Source organism: Amia ocellicauda, chromosome 9, assembly GCF_036373705.1.
Source record: "Amia ocellicauda isolate fAmiCal2 chromosome 9, fAmiCal2.hap1, whole genome shotgun sequence".
In the NCBI taxonomy this organism is placed as follows: Eukaryota; Metazoa; Chordata; class Actinopteri; order Amiiformes; family Amiidae; genus Amia; species Amia ocellicauda.
Genome location: NC_089858.1, coordinates 35,656,132 through 35,666,603, shown reverse-complemented (window position 1 = coordinate 35,666,603; position 10,472 = coordinate 35,656,132). Strand labels below are relative to the sequence as shown.

The following is a 10,472-nucleotide window of genomic DNA, read 5'->3' as shown; positions in this document are numbered from 1 at the left end:
ATTGTTGTTATACATTTGCTGGAGTTTTTTTTATTTTCAGTTCTGGTTTTCCTTTTGTCTTTTTTTTGGTTTGTTTGTTTTTTGGTATTAGAATGCAAAAGTGAAATACTGGAATAAAAAATAAATGAAATAAAACATTAGTGATGTACCTGCCATTAAAGATGAGCTCAGCATGGTTTTCTAAATCCTCCTCTTCCTGCTTCTGACATTTCCTGGGCCTGCTGTACTTTTAATATACAGAGACAAGGGAAAGAGGAGACATAACTATTATTATTATTATTATTTCTTGGCAGATGCCCAAGGGGCAACTTACAAAATAAGTGCAATACAAAGTGCAATAATACAGTTCAGTACAAGGCATCAAACATTATAAATTAAAATTTACATTATACAAAGCAATTCAAAGCATAATACATTGTACACATTCCAATGTACACAAGTAAATACAATAATGAGGTCTTACATCCTGAAAGTAAAAGCTAAGTGCAGTCAAGATGTTAGGTCACAGTCAAGGGCTACGGGAAAGGGAGCAAGGGAAATCAATAATACAAGAATTAGTGATGCAAGAAGCATGATAAAATGCTGAGGAGACATCAGCAGAAGGTGAGGAAGAGTGAGGAAAAAAGAGGAGATCTGATTTGGAGAGGTTGAGTTTGAGGTGGTGAGAGTGCATCCAGGTGGAGATAGCAGACAAACAAGAAGAGATGCGAGAGGGGATGAGGGGGTCAGAAGAGGGAAAGGACAGGAAGATCTGGACATCATCTGCGTAGAAGTGGTAGGAGAAGCCATGGGATGTGGTGAGGGGGCCCAGGGAGCGAGTGTACAGAGAGAACAGGAGGGGGCAGAGCCTTGGGGTAAGCCTGTGAGGAGGATGAGGACTGAGGAGAGGGAGGCACCCGAGCACAGCTGAGGGAGTCAGTGACTGCCAGGAGAGCCATCTCAGTGGAGTGATCTGTGTGGAAGCCGGATTGCAGAGGATCAAGGATTGAGTGATGGGACAGAAAGGCAGAGAGCTGACGGTGGACCGCCCGCTTTGTCTTTGAGAGGAAGGGGAGTAGGGAGACAGGACGGTAGTTCTGAGGAGAGGTGGGGTCAAGGGTAGGTTTCTGGAGGAGTGGGATCACAGCAGCTTGTTTAAATGCAGAGGGGAAACAGCCAAAGAGGAGTGAGGAGTTGAGGAGGGAGGAGATGAAGGGGAGTAGATCAGGAGCAGTCGCTTGGAGGAGGCGAGTGGGGAGAGGGTCCAGGGCGCACGTTGTAGGTTTGTGATGTAGCAGGAGAGAGGAAAGTTCAGAGTCCGAGAGAGGTGAGAATGAAGAAAAGGAAGCTTGATCGGTGGGAGGTTTGGATGTGATGGGAGAGGAGGGGGGACTATTGAAGAGTTTGTGGATGTCAGTAATCTTGGAGGAGAAGAAGGAGGCAAAATCATCTGCAGTGAGAGACAAAGGAAGAGGAGGGGGAGGGGGGGCGAAGAGGGAGGAGAAGGTGGAGTAGAGTTTGCGGGGGTTGTTGACAGTGGATTCAAAGAGTGATTGGAAGTAAGACTTCTTGGCTGAGGTGAGTGAGGAGGAGAATGTGGACAGTAGAGAGCGGTAGAGTTCGGGCAGCTGGGAGTTTGGTCCTTTTCCACTTCTGTTCAGTGGTGTGCAGACTAGTTTGGGTTGAGCGGAGAACAGAAGAGATCCAAGACTGAGGAGGTGAGAGAGGAGAACAAAGAGGAGGCAGTGCAGTTGACAGATAGATGGGAAAAAGAGTTCATCCAGGAAGGGGGCAAGTGGACCGGGAGGATGGTAGAGAACTAGAGAGGGAGAGGCGAGTTCCACTGTGTGGAATTCAAAGCTGTTGGTCGTGATAGAGGAGAGAGAGGGGGGGACAGAGAAGGGGAGAGCAGGAGCCCTGTTCCTCCTCCCCGCCCGGTAAGAAGGGAGGTGTGGGACAGGATGAATAGAGAGGATAAGGCAGCAGGGGTGGTTGAGTTGTCCACGGAGATCCATGTCACGGTGAGATCGAGGAAATCCAGACACTGGTTGGAGGCGAAGGCGGAGATGAAGTCAGCCTTGTTGGAAGCTGAGTGGCAGTTCCACAGGCCTCCAGAGAGGGGAGTAGAGGGGAGGGAGGAGGAGGAGGGGAGAGGAAGGGAGATGAGGTTAGAGGGATTAGGGTGCACACCGAGAAGTAGGAGAGAGCAGGATGGGAATTGGAGAGATCGTCATGGCTTCCTGCTGTTGCTGTGCGGTGTCTCCTCGCTGGAGTCCCACAGCTAGAGTCCCTGCCCTTTGGAGATGGGGCCCTTCGGAAGGGGGGCACTGAAGGCTGCTGGCGCAGAGGTCCTGGGGGCTGTTAAACAATTGACTTGTAACTAATTAGGACAGCGCACACCTGTGTTGCGTTGAATGACACAAGGCTGTCAGGATGGCAATCCCTCCCACAAAGGACTGCTAATAGCACAATTAATGGCCTATGAACTATGAACTGTGTTTTGCATGCCTCTGCTTTTAAACTGTATTTCAGTCATGCAAAACGCAGGGCCTTCATTATAAGCATGTGTGTATATATTAGCAGTTGTCCTTCTTCTCAGTGCCCCCCTGCAAATCTCCTAGGTCTAGAAATCCCCCCATATATAGTGTTAGCCTCACTTCCTGCCAGTTTCAGTGCTTGCCCTAGATTTACACTCAGACCAACCTATGAATTGTACAACAGTGCAAAACCTGTACCCTAATCAAGTCTTTATTTATTCATAAGTTGTAGAAAAGGTGTCTTATGGTGATTAATTAAACCACAACGGGGTTTAAGAAAGGGAAGAAAGGAAGGAGACGAATGCAAAAGAACAACAGCACTGTGAATCAGTAAAGGGTCACATGCGACAGGAAAAAGAGTGGAATAGGTAGAGGAGGGATATTTTCACAGGGACCACAGGGAGCTTTTCACTGATGCAGCAGGACAGGAATGTCCATTAATTACAGGTGACCAGACGCCACCTACAGCAGCCAACAACAACCCCATTAAAAACAACCTAAGAATGGGAATGGGAATGGGAATGGGAATGTGGTATAATATAAAAGCCTTTAAGCCTCATTGGGAAGCATCTCACGCTGTTGCTCAGTTGTTGTAAGACAGAAGAGCAATATGCAACTATTAAGAGTGTAAGTAAATGCTACGTGTTCTCAGAAATGCTACTGAACAACATCCTATCAGTCACAATGGCACGCTACTAACACCCCCCTCCTCCACAACACAGCGGTAATGGCCGCCCTGCGCTAGGGGTCGCTGTCGCGATGGCAAGGGGGGCGCCGTGCGCGGAACTCAGAGTGGAGACCGTGTTTGCAGGGGAACATAATAAGCGCTGCAGCAGCCCGACATTCTGGCAGTTTCTCGACCGCGGAGTTTGTTTTGTTTCTGTGTTTGTGTTTTTCTCCGGATCCCCGGCGTGTTTCAGCTGCTGCCGCCCCGCAGGCTGTGTGTCCAGTAATGGTGCGAAGCAGGAGTCGCTCTCCACCGAGACGAGGTCAGTATCATACTCTGTAGGCTGGATGTCAGCGCCCGTATGATTTATCCCCGCCCGCCGCCGTCGATAATGTTTACACTTATTGTTCACATTAGGCGACATTAAGCATCACTACTGACACAAATACAAATAAAGTTAAACGTGTTACATACGGGAATCAAACGTCATTCAATAAGTACAAGTTGATCTGGATACTACGACTACCTTCCGACGATGTAGCCTATTCAGTAATCTAAAGCAGAAATAACAAGACGTGATGCAGTATTTCACTTACCCAGTCAAGGTGATGCCCGTTTAAGTGGAGGGGTTTTCCAGCACTGCGTGTGGCGCCTCAATGCCTGAGCTTCACGGATTTTGTGATGCGTGCTTAACACGTTGCCACATGGTGGTTTTCGGTCTTGCATCGCAGATGTGCGCAATTTTACCAATCCCATTAGAGAACTGCGCACATCTGCGCCACAGCAGCACCACTGAAGTGTGATGTAAAAGCATTCCAGTGTTATTCGTACTGAAATGCACACAGTTAGTTACAGTTCTAGTCTTCCCCACAATGTGACCATCGCAGATTATAGATAGAGATCACCACCATCCTGTAGATCCGCTGCTGGGTGAAGGTATCTCACTGATGTTCCCACTTGCTTCGATCTACAGCTTCTCTTCTGCGTCACGCCTGCAAAGGGTATGCTTTCGTCTTTCGCTATTGTTTAATCTCTCGGGATCCATGTGATAGCTCATTTTGTCCATCTTTGATCTGTTCTTGGAGTGTATCCAGCCCACTGCCATGTGAACATGTCGATGTCACACTTTCATTTGTCCTCTGCTGCTTTTCTTTACTTTTCTATCTCTTGTTGTTCCACGCATAGCCTACATATTTCCATAATCCTTTGTCATCTGCAGTTTCTGTATCATTTTTGGATTAACTGACCAGGTTTCACAGCCATAAGTGACCACTGGTAGACCACATTTTCTCTTCATGTAAATCATTTCAGCTGTGGTGTTGCTTTATATTGCTTTATTTTGATTTCTTTATAATATCTCAATTTGTGCTGGTGTGTGCTGTCCAAGGTAGACAACCGTCTGAACTCCTTAGGGTAAATAACTTCAGTTTTCTTAGCTTTAACAGAGTTGTTAATCATTACTTTGGTTTCCTGCTGGTTCATTTTAAGTCAAGTTTTCTTGCTTGCATCTGAGAGGTCTTATAATTGAATATAATATAGAATATAGTTGTCATGCATTTGTGCAAATGTGATTTTCATTGCAAATCCTAAATTGTTCAAATAACTTTAGTTTAACTTCAATCCTCTTGAACACTTCAAGAGTAGCTGTGAAGTGGTTTGGAGAGATTCTCCTTGATGTACTCCTCTACAAATCTTGATCTTGTGTTTGTCTTGGTGGAGTCAGTTTGTTGTTGCATTGTTGCAGGTATATTTAAAAAGAGTTAAATGTTTCCTCAATGTTTTTTGATTTCTCAGAGCTCTGATTTGAGTTTGTATATATTGCTTGAAATGCTTTCTCAAGGTCAGCAAAGCCCAGGCACTGAGGAAGTTCATTCTCTGCTTCTTTCCAATGCTTCTCATACAACTTGTAAATGATCCATTCTGTTAAATCCATCTCTGAATCCTGCTTGTTCTCTTGGTTGGGCAAAGTCCAGTGTGTCTTGAAAGCAGTGTGTTAATATATCTTTGTAAATACTTTACATGAGAAGTAGACTGACTGGCCTATATTTCTTCAGATCTCTCTCCCCTTTCTTGTGAAGGAGAATGACAGTTGCATTGTTCCACTGATCTGGCATTTGTTTAATCTTGAGACACTTTGTGTTTTGTCAGAATCGTCTCCATTTCTTCTGCAGCCTCTTTTAGGACCTCCACTGTGATTCCATCATCTCAAGGTGCTTTCTGTGTTGAACGGGTGTGATTTACGTCATGAATTTTCTGCCTGATGTATAGCTCTAATAAAATAAGTTATTAAATATGGTTTCTTATGTGCTACTGAAAACTTCTGTCACGGTAATTAATACGTTTGTGGAGCCTTTTAAATTGTCATCCTGAAAAAGATCTGTCCATTACCACCTGATTCATTAGTCATGTTTTTTTTTTTTTTTTTTTCCTCTCTCTCTTCAGAGAGACGTCGTTCTCGTTCTGCCTCCCGAGAGCGCGAGAGGCGGCGGAGAGAGAGGGAGCGCTCTCGCTCTCGTGACCGGGACAGGAGGAGGTCTCGCTCCAGGTCCCCACACAGGAGGCGCTCCAGGTGAGATCACAGCTGTCTCCACAAGGACTCATTACGGTTAAGGCTAGTAAACCCTGAGAGCTGGGTCGTAGAGTTCCTCCCCAGTCTGGGACAGTCCAGTCAGTTTCCCTCACTTCCCACAGAGCTGTGTATTCATTGCCAACTCCTGCCGTTCTCATGGAGAGTGCCGTCGTCTCACTAGTCAAGCAGTGTGTTTACGCAGCTCCTCACCCTGCCCTGCCATCAGCTCTGCCTAGGCCCTCGTATGACTGTCCTCTGTCCCCAGGTCCCCCAGGCGCCACAGGTCGTCCTCCCTGTCTCCACTGAGGGCGAAGGACCGGCGGGATGACGACAAGACGGACAGCAAGCCGGCGAAGGAGCACGAGATCTCGGGTTGGTTGGAGGAGGCAGGCCCCCGTCAGGGCTGCAGAATTATGGAAGCATTTGATGTTAATAACTCTTCATACTGCAACACCCACACAGTTTTTACTGTGATGTAAACCTTATCCTATATAAGTGAATGCTGTGCTGTGTTTCAGAGGAGGACCTGCAGGGGAAGACTGAGGACGAGATTGAGATGATGAAGCTCATGGGGTTCAGCACCTTCGACACAACCAAGGTGAGGAGACCCTGCTAGCTACAGTCAAACGTGGTGCCAGAGCACCAGATCTGAATTGCTTGAAAAAATAGAGTAGACCTGCAAGTCCACACTTCACCACAAGGTGTCTCCCCAGTGCTGCAGTGATGAGCTTGTGTAGTACGGCACGCCTGGGGTACGAGCATGTTTACTGGACTGATGCCTTCGTTACTCAACACTAGAGCAGGCGTGGTTAAGGCAGTAGGCTGGTAGAGCTGGCGAGAGGGAATCTCGGCAGGGAGATGGGCCGAGCACACGAGAAGCACCCACAGTGTGCAGTGTGGAGCTGTGCTGGTGATGATGGGTGTGTTTTGTCTTGGCAGGGAAGGAAGATGGATGGCTCGGTGAATGCGTTTGCTGTCAACGTCTCCCAGAAGAGGAAATACAGGTCTGTGTTTGTCTGCTACCCGAGACACAGATTTAAACAACCACCCCCCCCCGTTCAGTCCATGCTTGACAAGTTGCAGGCTTGTGAATAAGGCACCTCCAAGTCCTGGATGCTTCAAGGTTGTTTAAAGTGAATCTATGTAAGGACAGGCGCACGCTGGGTTAAAAATAACCCAGAATATAATCACCATCTGCCTGATTGCTGCCAATCTGTACAAGAACCTGTGCTTCTAAGGCCTGAACAGCACCAAACGGCTGTACCCTGGATGGCTGCCCTGTGTGCTAGGTCTGCAGGCCTCGTGCGTCTCCTGTGCAGCTCAATGGAGTTTAACCGAAGTTTGAGAGAAGGACGACCCCAATTCCGTGTCTGGTGAATATAGCGGGCGGTCGTCGCTCTGTGCCCGAGCTCTGCTCACTGGTCACCTCTGCAGTGTGCCATGCTGTACCAGCAGCGACTGCATGTGAGTCACGGGCGCTGTCCCTGACAGGACAACAAGATCGATCGCTCCCACCCCGGCCCTGCTTACGCAGCCTGTTCGCTTTTGTAATGCAGCTGTACTGTAGCATAAGCTTTCCTTGTGCCGACTCTGGCCTTTGATATCCGCTACGTGCCTCCCTGACCTGCATATATGAGTGTGCGCAGTCAGTCCTTTTTTCTGTTCCTTCCCCTGCCAATTCTGTACTTCCTATTCCCCCCGTGCCCGAGTATACCTCCTGCGCCGCGTGAGAGCTGAGGTTGGCACAGAGACCGTGTGAGGTGGAAGGGGAGACTCCGGAGAGAGAGGCAGCCAATCGCAGGGCTTTGGAATGTCCTCTAATCAGCAGGTGTTCCATTGCAGGGAGAGCAGTCATCCCATTGGTGGAAAATGATGTAATGTGTTAGAGGGGGGAAAATAATGATGTAATCTTTCTTTTTTTTCCTAGGCAATACATGAACAGAAAAGGTGGATTTAACAGACCCCTGGATTTCATTGCTTGAAGAAAAAGAACCGGACTGTGTGCAACAAGGTCACCAATGTTTTTCTTTCCTGCAGATGTTTGTAAGATTTCCAGTGCTAGAGTTGTTTATTTTTATTTTTTTTTATTCCCCCCTCCTGCATATTTATGGAAATTGCAGTCTTGGGAGCCGGTCCAGGCTGACTCTAGGTGATCTAAAATGCAGATTATTTTTTCCCAGTCCACAACAATACAGCGTTAATGCCTTGCCCTACAGATCCACCTTTACCCTGTGCCAGCAGACCCCCCTGTGTAGCGCACTGCGGACTGCAAGGTTGACATGCACAGTCCCCCAGAGCGGCCGTGTAGATCACTTTCCACACGGCCAGTGTCCCTGTAAAGTAGTGTGGCTGTTTGTATTGCCCTATGAATTTGCTTTTTTTTCCCTGGTTCGTTTTCTCAGTGAATGGTAGTGCCAGTGTGGGCAGTGTGCTGCAGGGGGCGTTTGCTTGGTGGTGTTGGTTTTCAGGGCAGTTTGTTGCAGCTGCTCCTCAGGGTAGTTCAGGTGAAAGGTTTAATTAGTTGTATTTTGCATTTCTGCTCCTAAAGGAAGGTGTGTGAGGCATTGGAGGGCAGCTGGGGCAGTGAGTCACAGTCCAGGGCAGGTGCAGAACAGCAGTGCCTCCTCAGTCCTGCCTGGCTCACCTCCACTCACCTTCCAGCTCAAACAGCCAGAGTCCGTCTCTTCTGCATGTGTGTCAAAGTTATCTGCAATTGTTTTTGCAGAACACAGGTTTGTTTCCTGTTCAAACAGCCAGCCACCCCCTTTCACCTCCCAGATGATCTGTTTTGCATAACTTTAGTTTCCTCTGCAGGACAGCTCCCAATGTATTACAACAGCAGAATTTACTCTGACTTGTGTTTGTGTTCTGGCTCTGATTATTTTTACTTCATGTAATCCGCATAAAGAAGCCTGATCATTTCCATTTATGTAACTGCGGTATTTCGTAAGTCTTGATATTTAAATAATAAAAACCCTTGTATGAGTCTAGTCTGCTTAAGATATTTTCTTTATTTTCAACCACATGCCTTGCACAATTTGAAGCACAAATGGCAGCGTCCTGTGGTGTCACACCCTGGCTGAATAGAATGCGCTTTCTTCATTACTGGTCAAAACCAGTCTAATAAACAGTCTCCTTAAAGCAATTAATGTTCCTGTTGCGTGATCACTTGTGTAGTTTTCATTCTGCTAAAGAGCTCTTCGGTTTCACCTGGACACTCGGATGACCGTGAAAGCGCTGTAATATCAATGGTCCAAATATATCTGTGCAGAGACCTGTGCTGCTACCGCACAGCCTTTACCGCTCCATTGTAGAAATCCCTGCATCTGCATCCTACACTCCACTTCTGTTAAACCCATCATGTGCTGCACAACTATTAATACATTTGCATTGATATTGCTGTATCCAGCAGCTTTATTACAGTTACTGATTGGAACAGGAACAGTGCTGCTGGAGTATTTTAACAAATTCAAGAATATTCCCCTATTTGTTTAAGATCCTGAATTATTAAACTCTTGCTTTTGTATGTTCCACATTTTTGGTGGATCCACTACGAATCCTACATACTTTTAATAGGTTTGCAAAATCAAACCCACTTCGACCTTCTGTTGATTTACACCTGCATTTAACATCCAACCCTGACATTGTTAATGGAATTATTATTTTTATGTGAGTCTCCTCTAAATACATAAGATGATGATAGTGTGTTTAAACAAGCCCTGCCTACCAGGTTTCTTAAGGATTTTGTTCTGGGGCCTATGTACTGTTGATCCTGTGAAGAGATTACTTTACTTTTATGGGATGCATGCGTTGAATGCTACATTACACCTGTACTGACATTCCTTTCTATCTGACCTGGTTCTGTTCATTTTCCGAATGTTGTATTTACACAGTATATTGCTTTGTTTTGTATATGATTATTTGCTGTACATAAAGACAGTATTACTTTATTGTACAATGCAAGTAGACTTGCTGCATTAAACGGTGCTCTTTAACAGATTCAAATGTTAAGTTCGACCAACATTTTCACAATCTACATATCTAAGTTGTTGAATGCGTGATCTGAAAGACGAAAAAAAAAAACAAAAAAAAAAACGACAGATTGGATACTTATTCTATAAATATGGGCATATTTATTTCTAAAAACCCACGACACAACTTCCGTATTACATCACCTAAAGGCGGCCAGCTGAAATGCAATTGGCTGCGAATGTGACCCTACGCGTGGAATCCCTCGCTTCGCACCAATCACCAGCAAGGTGTGGGCGGGACACCCGAAAACAGCAGCCAATCACAGCGTGCAGAGCGGAGTCTGCATGGCAAAACAAGCACGGGAATGGGGTGTTTTTTTAGGTGTGGAGGCGTGACCGAGTAGCGCGTGGAAAGTGTGAACCAATCAAATCTTCAGAGTCCAGTGACAGGCAACGCTAACGGACCAATGAAAATCGACATCAACACGACACGGATCGATGCCGTTGGAAACAACAGCCATTGTGGCTCTCACCCGGGAGGCACTGCGTATCCTAGGATGAGGGAAGAAAGTGAAGTCAGGAGCCAAAATGGCGATCTCCGGTTGGCAGTTACACAACTTCAGCTGCTTTTGACAGGTTGACAAGTGCTTAGGCTTTGTGTACTTTGGCGAAACCGACAGGCAGCGCGTCCAATTCGGTACCTGTGCACCGTGTTCCGTCTCCAATCAGGGCCCGGGTGGCGGCGCGGT

The 10,472-nt window shown here is 46.6% G+C and overlaps 1 protein-coding gene across 1 annotated transcript; it reads left to right on the top strand.

Annotated features, from left to right (window-relative positions):
• The first annotated feature begins 3,327 nt into the window (after positions 1–3,327).
• Positions 3,328–8,742, top strand: snrnp27 (small nuclear ribonucleoprotein 27 (U4/U6.U5)). The gene is made up of 6 exons (XM_066714261.1): positions 3,328–3,505; positions 5,626–5,752; positions 6,018–6,124; positions 6,271–6,350; positions 6,692–6,756; positions 7,680–8,742. The coding sequence occupies exons 1-6, from the start codon at positions 3,469–3,471 to the stop codon at positions 7,732–7,734; spliced, it is 471 nt and encodes a 156-aa protein (XP_066570358.1). The 5' UTR covers positions 3,328–3,468; the 3' UTR covers positions 7,735–8,742.
• The last annotated feature ends 1,730 nt before the right edge of the window (positions 8,743–10,472 follow it).

Excerpts from the sequence above, each read along its gene's own strand:
- snrnp27 (XM_066714261.1), top strand. The coding sequence starts at position 3,469 with ATGGTGCGAAGCAGGAGTCGCTCTCCACCGAGACGAG. Across the intron at positions 6,351-6,691 it reads GCACCTTCGACACAACCAAG|GGAAGGAAGATGGATGGCTC; the intron begins GTGAGGAGACCC and ends TTGTCTTGGCAG. Across the intron at positions 6,757-7,679 it reads TCCCAGAAGAGGAAATACAG|GCAATACATGAACAGAAAAG; the intron begins GTCTGTGTTTGT and ends TTTTTTTCCTAG.